Genomic DNA, 19,651 nt, shown 5'->3' with positions numbered 1-19,651 from the left:
TGTGTTTTTACGTTTACTTAGAATGTTTGCACCCATGCCATGTTGAAAAGAATTTACATGATCGATGTAGGTAAGGAATTAACGAAATAATTTAAAAGTGGCTTACAGTGTATCTTAAGATAAGATTTAGTCAACTGCGTTACACTAAGAAAGTTCTGTGAAACAGCTATGAAAAATCTTATTTACTTCCTAAGTTATAACTTAGGCATATTTTAAGTTCTATCTTAGGAAACATCTTAGGAAATCTTTGTGAAACGGGCCCCAGGAAGGGATGTATAAGTGTAGAACTATACAAATGCACTATAAATACAAGAGACAAATTCAAGTTTTACTAAAGACAGTTTAAAGGGGTATGTGACAACAGTGGTCGCACGATATTAGACTGCATATATACACATAGACATAGGATTATGATTGTCTGGCAACTCAAACAAATTTTTGCCTCCATTTGCTTGTGATAAAGATAGGTAAAACGCTGGTTTTTTTCATAAATATGCTTCATATTGCAGTAGTTTAATGTTGCCTTACTTTGATGAAGATCAGGATGAAGAACGCTTTTGACAACAACCGTATTGCTAGAAGACAAACCGGAAAATCTAATAAATATGTTTTCTTCCTAGATTTAAAGAAGATGCAATTAACAGCGAATTTAAGCAACGGTTTTAAATTTTAACAAAGCGACTGGATTCCACCAATTATACGGCTTTTGAGTGCTTATTTTTGCTATAGGTATAGTGCATTACAGATTCAAAATATCTGATATATTGCCATAGTATTTCATAACACGATTCAGTTTTAAGAATGAATACAGTTTTTTATTCCTCCTCTTACATTTGAAACAAAATTATTTTTTTAATTTCTTTATTATTGTTAACAATGTTCAAGTAAAATTGCGTGAAAACTAATCTTCTCCTGTGCTATGGTAGTATTCAAATTGTTTTCTTCTTTCATTTTCAACAGAATGGCTCTTCAGAAAATGTCTCGGTCAGTGTATGTTGGGATTTGTCAAGAGATAGGGACTCCACAACAGGTGGCGTCTAGGCGAAACAGAATTGATGATTGTGAGTTAATTGTGAATCAAGTATTGAAAGATGAACTCAAATTACAATTAATGATGAGTGGAAGTAGAAAAGAAGGATTCAGATTTCGTGGTTCAGACGTAGACATTATGTACTGGCCAACTGATCACCAGGTGATCTGGGACTTTTCTCAGATTCGTTTTAACAACATACAAAGTCATGTACCGGTTTTCTGCGACAGTTCGGAGAGTCCACCAGGGTTCACTTTACTTAAGATACCGGTACCATTAGAATGCGCCGTCTTTCTGAATCGTTCTTTAAAAGAAGATGCTTTTTATTATGTAATGAGATCTTGTGTAGAACACAATAAACAGCTTTGCATATCAAGTAGTAAATACAGGGAGATCATCCAAACGATATCGTTTCCTGGTTCCGGAATACATGGACCATGTAGTAGTGGGACACTTGGGGGTGGAATAGAATATGACCAAGCCTATTGTTTTGTCAGTAAGCTTTGGCCTCCCTCTGCCTCCAGTTGGAAAGACAGATGTCTTTCATGGCCATCGCCTGATGTTGTCGATGACATTGTTAGAAGCGGATGCCATTTTGTAGCAATAGGACACAAACTAGGAAACCATGAAGACCACGAATGGAGAATTTCATTCTCTCAGGCAGAGTACAAACTTGTATACTCGATGAATCACACACAATTTCTAATTTATGGATTGTTGAAAATATTCTTAAAGGAAATAATAAACAAAGGAATTAGAGATGAGGAAAAACTACTGTGTTCCTACCACATGAAGACAGCCCTATTCTGGGCTATACAACAAAACGCTCTAGAAAACTGGTCTTCTCAAAATCTCTTGGGAGGTTTCTGGGTTTGTTTCAAACTTCTCCTTAAATGGGTTTATGAGGGCGCCTGTCCAAATTTTTTTATTCCAGCAAACAACATGTTTCTTAGCAAAATATTTGGTATGACACAGCAAACATTCTTTAGGAAACTGTACGGATTGTACGAGAGGGGAATTGGAATGCTGCTAAACAGTGAATTCATACAAACATACATGATCAATGTTCTCTGTAATCCGAGATTCGGGGTCTGTCTTGATGTACAGACCAGAGAGGTTGCTTTAGATACAGAGATATTCCTTGACATTGTCGGAATCGATGTCATACATCTCAGAAGCATTGGGCACGGTATAAGGTTTCTGCTGCACCCGATTCTACAGAATCTATGTATTACAGGTTCACAGTTTCAAAAGGCCGTGTTACAGAAACTTGCAGCCACCACGTTTCAATCATTTGCTTTTCTGTTGTTTAACACATATTATAACAAAGGTGTTAACAAAATGATGTATATTATTGACAAAATATCGTGTCACCTGTTAAAACTAGCGACCAAGTGTGGTATTATCAATGGCATGTTGTACATCGCCATGTATTATTACAAAACATGCAGATACAGGGAAGCTTTATCTGTAATAGAGATGACAAAGGGCAAGTTATCACAGCCATGTTTGATGTATAAGAGGCATGTAGATCTCGACAGTTATACCGAGGCTGTAGGTGGAAAACCTTTGTCTATAAAAATGAGACAGGCGCTTTTATGGGATATTCAACTCAGTAATGAAATCTGTTATATCAGCGAATTGCAACCAGAACAGCAGCATGAAACAAAGTATCATATGCATTCTCCTTTATTATATATTCCACCTGTTGTACTGTTTCACATGCTAGAGTATTTATGCTCTCGGCATGTTCATACCTTTAAAGAAAAAGAAGCTCTAGATGATCTCGAGTTCTTAGTCCATCATGACCAGGGACAGTTTGTACCTGAACAACTCAGAGACATCTCCTGGGAGATTTTGGGGATCTGTCAACAGATGGCAGGAAACTTCCAGGATGCTCGGTATTCATACCAACAGTCCCTCGAACAAGACCATACCAATCAACTAGAACACGCTACCAGACAGAGAATCCGTGAGCTAAATAGTTAATATCAAGTTAACTGTCGTACACTGTTGATTAGACTGTTTGTTGCTTATCTGTTATATTTGCAAGAACTTTGTGCTATGAGAACATTTGCAGTCTTAAATTATTCACAGCTTCGACTTAACTTTGACAGTATCAAGTTGAATACCTGAGCTATCAAACACATCTTTTATAAACATTGGACTTTTTTGCAAAGAAATCGAAAACTCTGGATGATCTGCAATTATCCCAACCGCATAAATATAAAATCAAAAACAAATTGCTTACCAACAAAGTAATTAACAGTACATATTCGTTCCAGAATCATTTATATCACAATCCATAGATTTATGAATGTGTACATTTTTCTGTAGGGTACCTCTGATTTTTATTTTATGTTTACATACTTTTTGATGTCTCAATTTTGTCACTTCAGGTGTTGGTCAATAATAGACTATACTCGGGCTGTTCTTTTTGTTTACTATGATACTATAAATACCCATATTTGCAGTAATAATAATAGTCACCAATGTTCCGGTATTCAACAACATACCACCCGTGTAACCTTCTTCACTACACTGAAAGCCGGTGGACGAAAGCCGTCATCTTAGGACGTGGTTCATAAGAAAGACACATTGGAGGAACATTAGAGGAACGCAGAGGACACTTATACCACCAAAGGAGGCCATATGATGGAACTGTTATCATAAACTTTTTTTTCGGTCAATATATTTTTTGTAAATACATGTATGTATATTTGTAAATTTATTGATTTTGAATATAGATAAAACTGAAAATACTCATTGATGTTTGTCTTATTGCTCAACTGATTAGCCACACGACGGCTCTCGTGACAATTTACCATGATGTTGACTGGTCTATTGTTCATATCGTGAATATTATTTGTTATATCAAATCAATTGAAATGAATATCTTAATGAAAACTATAGTATGTTTTTGTTTACATAAAAATTTAGCACCATTTAAACACTAGTTGGAATAAACAATTAATTTTTAAGATCACTACCCCACTTCTGAAAAACAATTCTTTAATTATATACACATAAACCTCTGATATCTAGATGTCCGGCAACTCCCATCCATACTGTTTAGAATTGACTTTAATATTTTGTTCTATGAAAATATAAAGTCAATGTGCCTTCATAGACAAAGGAGTGTAAGTAAGTTTAAGAAATGTTTTCCGTTTTGGTCCACTTGTGTACAAGATTTTTGTAAATCCCCTATAATATCCCTCCTAGTGTTACTCATGTGAACGTGTTCGACGTGACTTTATATGTCCTTAAACTTCATTTATGTATCTATACTTATAAATTAAGGCATTTTGCCTATAAACTACGGAATGCCTGCACCAGAGAAATTGCTAATACCTTTAGAATTTCATCACATGTCAGTAATTCTTCGTAAACTATTAATAATTGAATTTTACCTAATTAGTTATTCTTGAGAAATAAACTACAAACCTACTTTTATTTTTGATAAATCAGACCGAAATAGCAAAAAAAAAACGAGATTAGGTTGGTGGACAGGCTTTGGCGGATCCAAGTCAGTGGGAATGTGCATCAAAACATATGTTTGGAAAAATAATATCCAACGATTTATTTACTTAAAACTTAATTAGGGTTTACTAGAAATTAAGACAAATTTTGAATAAATAAGATGAGCAATTTCGTTTCTTGACTGCGCAATTTTAGTTTTGATGAATATAACTTTCCAGAGCGCGGGATGACTAACGTAATGGCGGAGAGTGTATGGCGAGTAAAACACTTTGGTTTAAGATATGCGAAAATTATGTATATACTTATCTAGCGTTTTTAAATTGCTTACACTTTCATACCACTACAGATTGGAAGTAAACCATTAAATAAACTTTCGAAACATAAATTGTCTTAAGAACTCTACGTCTGTATAAATAGATGATATATGCAGAAAACGAGGAATTTTAATTGGGTCGGAAGGAGGTAACAGTCTTTTTTCTGAAATTCTTTTTTGGGACAGTGATCATATGTATGTTGAAGAAAAACTGAGGCCATATACATGAAATATTGAATCATATTTTAAAATGTTAACAGTGTTAATTCCTGCACTTGCGCGAGATATTATCTAGTATTTTACATTTATGCTGTTTTTTCTAATGGTTACGTTTTCCTCAAATGGTGCAAATTTGACGATTAACAAATTCACGTGGTATGCAATTGAGTTTTGTCTGACTTGCTTAATTTCTTCAAATACCTGTCGTCTATTGTACCAAGGTTCATACATTTTATTCCCTGGTATATTTATTGAAAGGACAGAATAACAAGCCTCAACGAAATACTTTTACGGTGTGCTTGAAATCATTGCAAATGCATCAGTAATTGCAAAGAAAAACAATCAAAGCTATTTAATAATCAGGGTGTGTTACTTTAGTTGTTTACTTTCGTTTTCAAGTTTTCGTGGTATATATTCTATAACTCAGTTTATAAGGGGCCGTTTTCAAATATTAAGAATATTTTTTTATGCATTCCCTTGAATTAATTATTAGTACAAGCTACAGTACGTATTTAATTAACAAAAAGGAAATTTGAAATTTATGGCTTTATAACTGAGAGTTAAAGACAATAATGATTAAGGGTATAGGTTTGTTAAGACCTAAGTCAAAGAGACAATCCTACCCTGTCCTAGATGTATGCTATTATAATTGTCACAACCATATATATTTTCTTAGTATACATTTAATATGCTCTTCAATTTCTCTGTTCAGTGATGGAACTCCAAGTTCCGATTATTAAATCAAATTAATTTGATCTATGATATCATTTGATATTAGAAAACTTAGTTTTAAGTCATACCGTTGATATCCTTTTCTTAAGTTTTTAGGGATGATGCATTCAGCATTGCAGTCATAATATCAGCTGAATTTAAATATTAATATTAATATTAATTACGTAGATGCTATTATAGAGGAGTCAAGTACTTTGGATCTCTTTATAAAGTCATATTATCTTCAGAGTTACATAACCGACTATTTAGTTTTTAGGGAACATTGTACAAAAGAACAGAACTGTAATTTAAACCATGGCATTACACAGTGACCATCTAACTTAAAATTAATAATTTGGAACAAACCAAACAAAAGTTTCTAAAAATGTAAAAGTATTAATAGTTAAAAGTACATATTTGTTTGAAGCGTGCTCCTATCAAGAAACTTGTTTTTCTTATCTTTCTTCCTTCCGCATTAAATGGAATGACTCTTGACTATGATTTGCTTTTAATGACCCTTATGATCGACAGAAATAGTTTATGCCGATAATGGACGATATCTTCTTTTGACGACCCTTGTATAAAAGCGGTTTTCAAGAACCTACATTAATATTTTTCAATACACAAGGAGCCTGGATGGTCAACAACTTAACCTTAATTTAATATATTTTTTTTTTTTGCTATAAATTGTTATTGAGTAAAGAAACAATACATGTATTTTACCTTTTAAATTTGGGTATTTTTCTATATCTTTATAGAGAGCTCTTCATATAAAGGAGATCAAAGCAGTCTCAAGAATTTCATTATCAACGAGCCCTCTGAAAGGGGCATGGTCACGATTTTTGTTAAAACATTATTTTTTCGATTTAAATGTTTACAATGCTTCAGTAAGGCATTTTAAAAAGGGAACCAAAATTTGAGTGTCATTTGTTGAGTTATAAGCGAGTTACAGAGCTTGAAATTCTTCGCTATGTAAACCAAGCTAACGTTTACATTTTGAATGTTGAAGTGAAAAATTCTAGTTTTAAACACAAAATGAAAGTGTTAATCGTTAGAAACTGTTGATTCATGCTTAAACTGAATAAGAGGATAGACAAATTAGTTTGAAAAAGATTTTTACTGGCATATTGAATCTATGTAAACAAAAACAGGGCACGAACCTTGTTTACATGACGAAGAATTGAAAGCCCTGTGTCTTGCTTAAAACTCAACGACTAGCACCCAAATTTCATTTGAACATTAGAAATGCATTCATAAAGCATTGTAAATAATAAAAACAGAAAAATAAAATTTGACCAAAATCGTGACCATGCCCCTTTAACAACGTGTTCTTACATGTACTTCACTGCTAAAATATATAGAGGAAGTAAAGCAAGTTAACTGTACTTTAATCCAAAGTAGAGGAACAAATATTATTGTCAGAGAAGACAACCTCAGAAAGTTGTATCGTTGTGCTAAAATATTTAACTAAAATTCAACAGACATAAACATTAAACAACTATTTATGATACAAATGACAACTGAACTTTACGAGATCGGCGAAAACATTAAAATGGTAAACGAAAAAAAAAATGAATATGTTGGATTATTCTTGTTTACTGACAAATTAAATATACATTTTATTTACGTACACATTTTGAATGCATTCAATAGAGAATAAAACATGCACCAAACCATCCTAACTCTGGGCACAATCATATTTGCAAGACATAGCACATCTTGTTCAGAACGCTTAGCTAATTGTGGAAGAAAAAAAAACTAAATCTTTTTATTTTGCCAAGTGTGGACCTCCAATGAACTTGCCCGTTGGAACCTTTACCCGAATACTTAAAAAAAAATAAAATCATTATTATAGCAGTTTATTTAATAGCTATTACATTTATCCGAAAATAAAGTGGATTGTACAATTAACACTTTATAAACCGCGAAAAACTAATTGAAATATCTGTAAATTTGCTTATCCATCCTTCTTTCCGACTGTAAGTCCATACGGAGGATCTGCAAATATTTTTCTGTAATTGCATCGCATTTGTTTTCTTTGTATACGCAATTGCCCTTAAGACTTTCAGATAGCGAATTCTCAAATATTCAATGATTTTTACTCGTATATATAGTAACTATTTCTAATAAAAATATGTAGTTTTTGATATAAATTATCTAAAGTTTAAATTAAGATACAATGTATTTTAGTTTGATTCACATTTAATTTTAATCAATTTCAAATGTTATTAATTATTGTATAATAAGAATGTGCCCAAATAAACAAAAGTGTTTGATTTTTATATTTTTCTTGTACAAATTCAATGTATAAGGAAAGATAACTCTTCCTAATTATACCATTATTTATGTATACCATACTGTTGGCGTACTATGGCGTCATAAAGGTGTGACGTCATTTAAACCTTCATACGATACATTATACATGTGTTTTTCTCCAACTCCCTAAAATTGATGTATTTAAAAATGTCTTATATTAACATTTTAAAGGAATTACTATTATAACATATCATGGATTTTCTTATCAAATGTGAATTATGAGAATTAAAAAATACATTACAGTCTGAACGTTTATTTTTGATGAAATAGCTAAATGTCAAGGTCTAGGCTAATGCAGAGTAGTAAAATGCAAATATAAGTAATAAACAACGACCGATTATTTAGTGAACATGGCGCTATGAATAGCAACTGCTCTGCTGGCATTTTTTCATGATACGCTAGAGCGCATCATGGAATATGCTAGCAGAGCAATTGCAATTCATAACGCCATGTTCACTAAATAACGTTGTTAATTTCTTAAATTCTCAAACAAGGTCTTGCAATGCAACTTATCTTATTGTATGCATTTTATTTCCTAAGCTTAATTAATTATTCTCTCTCTCGCCTGGTTAAAGGTTTGTTTCTTTTAAAACTTAAAATGTTGAGATATGATCAATTTTATTCATTTTTGTACAAACATCCAATAATGATATCTTTCATCAAAAGAAACATATATATGGACACAGATCTATATCCACAATTTTGTTAATATGAATTATTTGAAATACCATGAAAAGAGATCTTGAACACCAATAAACTGGTCGCTTAAAACAAACCTAACACACTTGGGCAAGGAACAGATTTATGGATAAAAATATCATGAAAAAAGGAAAGTCAAGCCACAGAAGTATGCTGTGTGAAGTCAACAGAAACAGGAATGATACGAACATTGTTGCTGTAGTTTATATTATGGTTAGTGCATGTATGTCGCATGTCCATTATAAAAAATGATTGTTAAATACATCAGGGATGATTTAAATTATATTGATATGATATCAATGTAATAACATAGACTAACCTAAACATTTTCTCTGCATTTAACTCAATTGAATGAAGTAAGTAGTGTGCAAATCAAAATAGAGTATTATTGTAAGATCTTGTTTTTTTTTTCAAACTAATCTGTTTATTGAGTCAGTTCATAAGAAAATATAACAATTCTCCCAAAACAAAGAACGAAAGCATTAATAACGATTGGGAGAAAAGATGCTGCTTTTTAAGTTATCAAAAATTCAGAAAAGATTACGTTCACTTTAATTATACCTAATTTATTAATTAACGATATCATAAAGATGATGTTATATGTAATGACACTAGAATTTACTATGCATGTGTATTTTTACCCAATCTTCATCACCACAATGTGATTTGCAACGGCCATGAAAAGGGTGTTCCAAAATTTATCATCATGCCATGTATCACCAGTTTAATTCAAGAAGAGAATACGCCATCATCTACCTTCGTTTGTACTGAAATGACAGAGTCTGGGATGGTTTGGACCATACTCACCTGTGTGCATACTTATTGTATGTTGCAATGTTGACTAGTAGGATTAAAACAAAAAGGGAGGTTGGGTAATCAACACATTACCAATTACATCCACCTTACATTAAATCTTTAAATTACGATTTCTAAAGCTAAAAACTACTTATCGGTAAAAAGAAAATTCAAACTATGTTAGCTTGAAGATTTGAATATTATCCTGTTCTTTACAAAGTGCTCTATATGAGTATCCTCTATTGCTACTGGTCAGCTTGCATGTGACGTCGATAATGAATTCGGTGGATTCGACGGACACCACTTAGCGGCAAATTTTGCAATATTCATTTAGGATTCATATTTTAATATTATTATTGAAATAAATTTCAATATTATTAGTAAAATAAAAATCAAAATTATTATTGAAATAAATATCAATATTATTATTGAAATAAATATCTTATTTACAATTACAAAATAAAAAAAAAATAGAACTATACATATGGTAATTAACAGACGTAATTTGCGCAAAATGAGCTGTGGCGTCTCTTATAAATATTTCATCTCCATCATTTTGGAAACGCTTAGAAATGTATTTGATCATGCTTTACAATCGAATCATACATTCTACAAAAGAAAAAAGAACGACAACTTTGTGAGATTGAGATCATGCATGTATTACCTAACATTAGGGGTTTTCTAGCAAAAACGATATCATATGAAAAAAAAGTTCCCTGTTCAAGAGTTCCCATAGATTATTTATCATAAGTTGAAGTATATATTGTGAATTATTAATTAAAGTCGTAACTAACAAAATATTTCTCTGTTTTGTAAAATATTTATTTTTGCATATTCCATAAAAGAGCACGAATATACATGTAAGCAAAGTAATTTCTATCCCGTAGTATTTATTATTGAAAACTCCTAATTAAGATAATTAATCAATACCCTCTATATCTTAAAATTTGAAGAGAGAAAACGCCATTACATTTTTTAGATATCGATTTATATAAACTCTTTTATACATGTACTCTGCAAAACAAACCGGAATTGAAACTGTGTTTTGACCATAGAACAAATTATCGCCACTGGCAATACTTAGGTCTCGAAAATAATCGATAAATTCGATGTAATGTATTCTGATACATTATTTTTCAATGAATCTTATATATACTTTGGAAATAGTCAGATTTAAAAGGTACGAACAATTTAGATACTTTTTGTTGTCTTATGTGTTACTACGCCAGAGTTCAATATAGTCTCTTTCAACCTGACGCTCGGTTGTCTCCGTAAATCTCCTCCAAGCTGAAAGTCTCTCTTGTTATTCGGATATTAACAGAGACAACCGAGCGTCGGGTTGAAAGAGACTAGAGTTCAATATTGCTTAGATTCATACAATTTTCCAGAAATATTTCCATGCTATACACGCAGGTAATCAGATATATTGATTGTACATGGAAAGATTTCACTAGTTTAAATAGCTCCGTAGAAATGTCTTATTACGCCACTGTCTAATTATTGTTGAACTCGCCAGGGTTGATACAGGGTGCAATTTAATCATTAAGTGTCATGGCAGAGCAGGTTGAGCCAATTCTCATGATTAGAGAGAGATTCCTTTGGAAAGTCAAATTCTTATCGTCGCCTGGAACGACACCATTACAATGTGAAATGTAAACATCACAACCGGGAGGGGGGGGGGGTGGAAGGAGGCTGTATAAAATGATGCTGAAAAACGTTAATGTATGGCGTGGTTACTTTAACGTCATGTTTACATTTTTTGAATTTGCAAGATTGTCATGCAGTTATTGTTTAAAATAAACTGATTTAGTACGTGTAAGTACATGTAGTAAGACAAGTTAAGATAAATGTCTTTTATTAATTTTCAATCTAAAGATGAAAATGATTACATGACATTCATAAATTAAACTTTTTATATTAACATGAGTCATTTGATGATTTATAAATGGTATCTTGTTTTTTTTTAAATTTAATTCATACAATTGATTCACTGAACCTAGAACTGACTTACAACAAGATACATTGTACAACGTAGCTGAAAAAGTGTGCAGATTACTGTTTGTCGCTGTCAATCATATTTAATTTGCTAAAATATATTAGAGTTAACTCTCTTGGCGTATATTGTGCATTAATTGGTAAAACAAGCATGGGTATATTATATGGGGGGGGGGGGGGGGGGGCATTGTCCAAACATTTAACAAGCAATCATACAAAATAAAAACAAAGAACGGTCCATGCTTAAACGGAAGAGAGGGGGTGTTTTACTCGTATTTGCACGTGTATACCTTAACTGTCAATATCTTTCATTCAAATCATTGTGTCCAAAAAGGGGTTATAGCTGACAATTTGAATTGCAAAAACGTCGTCTTTCCCTAAACCATTTATTAGCACGACATATTATAATTGAGAGAATGTTTAGAACCTAAACTCGACTTTTATCAAACGCTGATTTTCATTAAATATTGCAATTATTATATGTTTTGGATTTTAGATTGATAACACTAAAAGTAACACATTTCTGGCCCCAGATTGGCTGTTTTGATAAAATTTTAAATTTCACCCGATATACCGTTTGACCATTGAACTAGTTAACTCAAAGTTAGCGATCTGAGCTGTTAACAGCCTGGCGCTACTGCACGTTTTCAAAGACAAAAATAGATAAAAAGAGATTTTGATAAAAAATTGTGAGAGAAAAAACATTAACGACGGACGGTTTCCGTTGAAAATAACAAGAGCGGTAAAAGTAGATTTTCAGAAAACGGTCTGATTACCAGGATAGAGGTGTGAACAGTTGTGAGTACAATCATCGCAGGGAATCTCAGCTCAAGGCTGCCCTTTTCTCAGTTACATAGTTACACAGTCAAAATCCACTCAATGAACTACTAACACCTTCTGATAAGGTTGATTCTACATCGAAGTTTTTGAAAATGTCCAATGTGTGTGTGTTTTTTATAACCATGTCCATATCATTATTTTTAAAATGAAAATATGAATATAAGTAAAGTTTACTGACTTTGAATCTTTTTTCTGTCTTGACATGTTTTCATACATAAGCTCAGTAACGGATTGTTGTCCTTTTTGAAAATAGTGAGTTTGCAAGTTAGATATGATCAAAGTACTTAAGAACTGACGGGAGTTAATTTTGTCGACGTTTGTTTATCTAAAAATCAATGTTATGTTATATTGCATGACAAATTATTTGTATTTGAATTACGCACATTTTCATAATATGAATTTTTGGACTTTTTCGACAAAAATGTCGAGAAACCCCCATATGAATCATGTTAAATAATATTTAGAGTAAAATTAATTCAATCAAACTATGTATCAGTAATAAAAATTATTTCTCGAAAATTGTATGGATCCAAGCAATATTGAACTCTAGTCTCGTTCAAACAAACGCTCGGCTGACACCATAAATCGCCGACAAGCATTTACGGAGACAGCCAAGCGTCGAGTTGAACGAGACTGTATTGAACTCTTGCGTAGGAATACATACGACTACCAAAATATTCAAATTGTTCGTACCATTTAAAATCTGACTATTTTCAAGGTATTTATAAATACGTTTCCTTGAAAAACAATGCTTTAGCATACATTACATCGAATTCATCAATCATTTTCAAAGACTAAGTCTTGTCAGCAGCGATGATTTGTGCTGAGGTCCAAACACTGTTTCACTTTCGGTTTGTCTGAGTAAAGGCATAATAGAGTTGATTAAAATCAACTCCCAAAAATAGAAATCCTGTCATTTTAGGTTTTTTTTTCTTCTTCTTCTATATTTGAGACACCAGCCCCATGGTTTCTATTGTTTTCTGCAAGAAACAAATTCATTTAAATCATCAGCAATTTAATAGGGTATTTTTATCATTAGAATGTTTTTAAATTGTGTAAATAAACATCCTTCATCCCTCGGTTGCAGCACGTTATCTGCTTAACACTGAAACACGATCTTTGGAATTACGTATCTTAGTGAAGATGTAAATAAACTCTCCTTCATTTCCATTCTTTTTAAACACAGCTTAAAAGCTTAGGAGTAACAAAATCTTGAAAATATTTCTATTTTGGTAGTAAGGAAGAACATATTTTTTAATTGTCGACCTAGAAATAATGTTAGCAACCTTAATGCCTCCTTAAAAAGTCATTTTTATCAGATGAACAGCTGTGTAAAAAATAAGGTTGTTATAAAATAGACACTGAACTATTCATGAAGTGTCCATATTGTAATTTTGAAAGAAATTTACTTGGAACTGGTGTTGAATTTAAAACTTGAAATTGTATATAGTAAGGAAAAAACAAGTATTTTTATCAATAAACTGTGATATTTTTTCCAATTTTATGAATTTATTAATCTATTAAGAGGATTTAGTATAGACTTAGTGTACATGTACGGTATACTGTTTCTGATTTGTTTTGATTTTTTATTCTTTATTTTAGTAAGGTTGAAACAAATAATTAATCCATTGACTGTATATATATACATATTTCTATCGTTGTTTACCTTTCTGGAAAATAATAACATTTTGTTGTATTTAAGCATAATTCTGACAAATATTTATATAGCTCTACAAATTCACTAACGATCCTTGTATTATTTATCAATTACAAGTGTATAACTAGATCTTAACATTAATCTTTATACTCTTAAATTGATATGTAACTTGACCTGCTTTTACAAGTAGAGGAATACTATAGGGTATGCCTGTTTTCCAATCGTTATTTTATTCAGTAAAAAGTATGTTGAAATTGTACACGATCTTCAACGCAAATGTTAATTAAACATTTTCCCTCAATTGTCATGTCACTCTCTCTCTCAATTGGTTTCAAAATAAAATGCACTTTGACATGCTTATTTTTGTTGATTTGAGGAAGAATATAAATGTTTCTGTTTATCATAACATACATGAGAAATGAAATAAAAGACTCAATTCTGGGAGATTAATGACCTTTGGCCTTTAAACCAAAGTTTCCAGAGTTATTGATCTCTGTACAGTAAACTTGTTTAGTACGAACACAGCTATAGTAACAACTCGCGGACACAGCGTTCAGTTTTTTGGAGTCCACGGTAAAAATTCTTCACAAAACCGTAAAATTCTACAGTTATAACGATATCAGCCATAACAAGTTAACCAATTTAATGTAGCCAATTGAATTTGAGTCCCATACAGTTGAGAAATTACATGTACGAAATTGAAATATTTTACAACGTCTTATAGTTTTCAACGTTCGCAAATACCAATTGACATAATTATTTGAATGACTTTACATCTATATCAATTCATTTTAAAATCATATTAGTTTTGGTTTCCAAAAAGGTGTTTTTATCAAATGACAAAATAAACACACATGGTAGTCATGTGGAAGAAAATGAAAACATGTATACATGTATGTATCGAATTTTTGTTTGGTTATCATTATAGAATTATTATATCTATAAAATTATAAAACCAGCGCTTCATCTGATTGTCCGTAATAGATATATGAAGATACCAATTAGATAAGGACAAGACAAGATATCTAATAATGCGTTTCAATTGTTCTATTGTATTTATTCAAACAATGCATGTATCCTACACACTTTCATTCTCCTCCAAAGTTTGCGACATTTGCATGCAATCACAATTCATGAAGTAGATTCTTGAGCACGATTTAATGACTGTGAACCAATTAAAAAACGCATTATGGAATTGAAAATTAAATTGATATTTTTTCCTTAAAAAAAGACAAGCACCGTGCTTTTTTAAAAATAAGATTCGATCTTCTTAAACCAGTTATTTTTATAGCATACCTTCCTTCCGTATGAGCAGACTCTTCTTGATTTCATATCTTAATGACATACGCTGGTCACATTTTCCTTTCTTTCGGCGCATTAGTTTTAAGATACAAGTATCTTTTAAGAGACCAGGAAGGGATGTGTAAGTGTATAAGTATATTATTGCACCATAAATACAAGTTTTACTGAAGACAGGTTTAAATGGGTATGTGGTATGTGGCAAACAACAGTGGTCGCACGATAGAAGACTGCATATAAACATATATACATAGGATTATGATCGTCTGGCAACTCTAACAAACTTGTGTCTCTATTTGCTTGTGTTAAAGATAGGTAAAATGCTTGTGTTTTTTCTTCATAAATATACTTTACATTGCAGTGGTTTAATGTTGATAAAGAACCCTTTTGTCAACAACCGTATTGCTAGAAGACAAACTGGAAAATCTAATAAATATGTTTTCTTCCTAGATTAAAAGAAGATGCAATTAAACAGCGAATTTAAGCAGTGGTTTTAAATTTTAACAAAGCGACTGGATTCCACCAATGACACAGCTCTTCAGTGCTTATTATTTGCTAAAGGTATAGTGCATTACAAAATCAAACTATCTGATATATTGCCATAGTATTTCATAACACGATTCTGTTTAAGGAATACAGTGTTTTATTCCTTCTTTTAAGTTTGAAACAAAACATTTTTTATTTATTTATTTATTCATTATTGTTAACAATGTTCAAGTAAAATTGCATGAAAACTAAAATTCTTCTGTGCTACGCTAGTATTCAAATTGTTTTCTTCTTTCATTTTCAACAGAATGGCTCTTCAGAAAATGTCTGGGTCAGTGTATGTCGGGATGTGTCACGAGATAGGGACTCCACAACAGGTGGCCTCTAGGCGAAACAGAATTGATGAATTAGAGTTACTTGTGAATCAAGAATTGAAAGATGAATTCAAATTACAATTAATGATGAGTGGAAGTAGAAAAGAAGGATTCAGATTTCGTGGTTCAGACGTAGACATTATGTACTGGCCAACTGATCACCAGGTGATCTGGGACTTTTCTCAGATTCGTTTTAACAACATACAAAGTCATGTACCGGTTTTCTGCGACAGTTCGGAGAGTCCACCAGGGTTCACTTTACTTAAGATACCGGTATCAAAAGAATGCGCCTTCTTTTTGAATCGGTCTTTAAAAGATGCTTTTTATTATGTAATGAAATCTTGTGTAGAACACAATAAACAGCTTTGCATATCAAGTAGTAAATACAGGGAGATCATCCAAACGATATCGTTTCCTGGTTCCGGAATACATGGACCATGTAGTAGTGGGACACTTGGGGGTGGAATAGAATATGACCAAGCCTATTGTTTTGTCAGTAAGCTTTGGCCTCCCTCTGCCTCCAGTTGGAAAGACAGATGTCTTTCATGGCCCTCGCCTGATGTTGTCGATGACATTGTTAGAAGCGGATGTCATTTTGTAGCAATAGGACACAAACTAGGAAACCATGAAGACAACGAATGGAGAATTTCATTCTCTCAGGCAGAGTACAAACTTGTATACTCGATGAATCACACACAATTTCTAATTTATGGATTGTTGAAAGTATTCTTAAAGGAAATAATAAACAAAGGAATTAGAGATGAGGAAAAACTACTGTGTTCCTACCACATGAAGACAGCCCTATTCTGGGCTATTCAACAAAACGCTCTAAAAAAATGGTCTCCTCAAAATCTCTTGGGAGGTTTCTGGGTTTGTTTCAAACTTCTCCTTAAATGGGTTTATGAGGGCGCCTGTCCAAATTTTTTTATTCCAGCAAACAACATGTTTCTTAGCAAAATATTTGGTATGACACAGCAAACCTTCTTTGGAAAACTGAACGGATTGTACGAGAGGGGAATTGGAATACTGTTAAACAGTGAATCCATACAAACATACATGATCAGTGTTCTCTGTAATCCGAGACTCGAGGTCTGTCTTGATGTACAGATCAGAGAGGTTGCATTAGATACAGAGATATTCCTTGACATTGCTGGAATCGATGTCCTACATCTCAGAAGCATTGGGCACGGTATCAGGATTCTGCAGCACCCGATTCTACAGAGTATATGTTTTACAGGTTCACAGTTTCAAATGGCCGTGTTACAGAAACTTGCAGCCACTATGTTTCCAGCATTTGCCTTTCTATTGTTTAACACATATTCTAACAAAGGTGGTAATAAAATGATGTATATTGTTGATAAAATATCGTGTCACCTGTTAAAACTAGCGACCAAGTGTGGTATTATCAATGGCATGTTGTACATCGCCATGTATTATTACAAAACTTGCAGATACAGGGAAGCTTTATCTATAATAGAGATGACAAAGGTCAAGTTATCACAGCCATGTTTGATGTATAAGAGGCATGTAAATCTCGAGAGTTATACCAAGGCTGTTGGTGGAAAATCTTTGTCTACAAAAATGAGACAGGCGCTTTTATGGGATATTCCACTCAGTAATGAAATCTGTTATATCAGCGAATTGCAACCAGAACAGCAGCATGAAACAAAGTATCATATGCATTCTCCTTTATTATATATTCCACATGTTGTACTGTTTCACATGCTAGAGTATTTATGCTATCGACAGGTTGATTACATTAAGGAAAAAGAAGCTCTAGATGATCTTGAGTTCTTAGTCCATCATGATCAGGGACAGTTTGTACCTGAACAACTTAGAGACATCTCCTGGGAGATTTTGGGAATCTGTCAACAGATGGCAGGACACCTCCAGGATGCTCGGTATTCATACGAACAGTCACTCAAGCAAGACCATTACAATCAAATAGAACACGCTACCAAACAGAGAATCCGTGAACTAAATAGTTAATATCAAGTTAACTGTCGTACCCTGTTGATCAGAGTATTTGTTGTTTGTATGTAATATTTGCTAGGATGTTGTGCTATGAGAACAATTGCAGTCTTAATTTATTCACAGATCCGACTTAATTTTGACATTATCAAGTTGGATACCTGAGCTATCAAACAGTTGTTTAATTGACATTGGACTTTTTTTGCAAAGAAATCGAAAACTCTGGATGTTCTGCAATTATCACAACATGATCACTATAAAATCAAATACAAATTGCTTACCAATAAAGTTTCTAAAATTTACTAATTAATATAACAGTACACATTCGTTTCAGAATCATTTATATAACAATCCATAGATCTGTACATTTTCCTGTAGGGTACCTCTGATTTTTATTTTATGATTACATCCTTTTTGATGCCTCAATTTTGTCACTTCAGGTGTTGGTCAATAATGGACTATACTCGGGCTGTTTAGTTTGTTTACTTTGATACTATAAATACCCATGTTTGCAGTAATAGTTATAGTCACCGGTGTTCCGGTATTCAACATCATACCACCCGTGTAACCTCCTTCCGTCATCTCAGGACGTGGTACATGAGAAGGACACATTGGAGGGACATTAGAAGGACGCAGAGGACACTTATACAACCATAGGAGGCCATATGATGGAACTGTTATCTTTAAAAAAAAAAATCGGTCAATATTTTTTTTGTAAATACATGTATGTATATTTATAATTTATTGATTTTATAAATAGATAAAATTGAAAATACTCATTGATGTTTGTCTTATTGATCAACTGATTAGACACACGACAGCTCTCGTGACAATTTACCATGAAGTTGACTGGTCTATTGTTCATATCGTGAATATTATTTGTAATATCAAATCACTTGAAATGAATATTTTACTGAATACTATGGTATGATTTTGTTTACGTAAAAATTGAGCACCATTTAAGTACTAGTTGCAATTAACAATTAATTTTTAGGATCACTACCCAACTTCTTAAAAACAATTATTTAATTCATATACACATAAACCTCAGATATCTAGATATCCGGCACATCCCACCCATATTGTTTCGAATTGACTGTAATATTTTTTTCTAAGAAAACATAACGGTAATGTGCCTTCATAGACAAAGGAGTTCAAGTCAGTTTAAGAAATGTTTTACGTTTTGGTCCACATGTGAACAAGATTTTCGTAAATCCCCTATACTATATCTCTTAGTGTTACTCATGTGAATGTGTTCGACGTGATTTTATATGTCCTTAAACTTCATTTACGAATCTATACTTATAAATTAAGACATTTTGTCTATAAACTACGGAATGCATGCACCAGAGAAATTGCTAACACCTTTAGAATTTCATCACATATCAGTAATTGTCCGTAAGATATTAGTAATTGAATTTTACCTGATAAGTAATTATTCAGAAATAAAATACAAACCTACTTTC

General features: G+C 32.5%; 2 protein-coding genes across 3 annotated transcripts; both read left to right on the top strand.

The window, feature by feature from the left end:
- The first annotated feature begins 341 nt into the window (after positions 1-341).
- Positions 342-3,284, top strand: LOC128177406 (uncharacterized). Of its 2 annotated transcripts, XM_052844100.1 has the most exons (3): positions 342-467; positions 621-729; positions 961-3,284. In XM_052844100.1, the coding sequence occupies exon 3, from the start codon at positions 962-964 to the stop codon at positions 3,017-3,019; it is 2,058 nt and encodes a 685-aa protein (XP_052700060.1). In that variant the 5' UTR covers positions 342-467; positions 621-729; position 961; the 3' UTR covers positions 3,020-3,284. The 2 variants fall into 2 exon arrangements, with proteins under 2 accessions (XP_052700060.1, XP_052700061.1); XM_052844101.1 differs by lacking the exon at positions 621-729 and having other exon boundaries at positions 347-467.
- Positions 3,285-15,539: 12,255 nt separating this feature from the next.
- Positions 15,540-18,948, top strand: LOC128177492 (uncharacterized). Its single transcript, XM_052844211.1, has 3 exons — positions 15,540-15,669; positions 15,805-15,915; positions 16,148-18,948. Exon 3 carries the CDS (start codon positions 16,149-16,151, stop codon positions 18,201-18,203), a length of 2,055 nt encoding a protein of 684 aa, XP_052700171.1. The 5' UTR covers positions 15,540-15,669; positions 15,805-15,915; position 16,148; the 3' UTR covers positions 18,204-18,948.
- The last annotated feature ends 703 nt before the right edge of the window (positions 18,949-19,651 follow it).

Source organism: Crassostrea angulata, chromosome 3 (genome assembly GCF_025612915.1).
Source record: "Crassostrea angulata isolate pt1a10 chromosome 3, ASM2561291v2, whole genome shotgun sequence".
Lineage (NCBI taxonomy): Eukaryota > Metazoa > Mollusca > Bivalvia > Ostreida > Ostreidae > Magallana > Magallana angulata.
This window is presented reverse-complemented; position numbering and strand designations above follow the sequence as displayed.

Coding starts and splice junctions, on each gene's coding strand:
- LOC128177492 (XM_052844211.1), top strand. CDS start 16,149: ATGGCTCTTCAGAAAATGTCTGGGTCAGTGTATGTCGGGATGTGTCAC.
- LOC128177406 (XM_052844100.1), top strand. CDS start 962: ATGGCTCTTCAGAAAATGTCTCGGTCAGTGTATGTTGGGATTTGTCAA.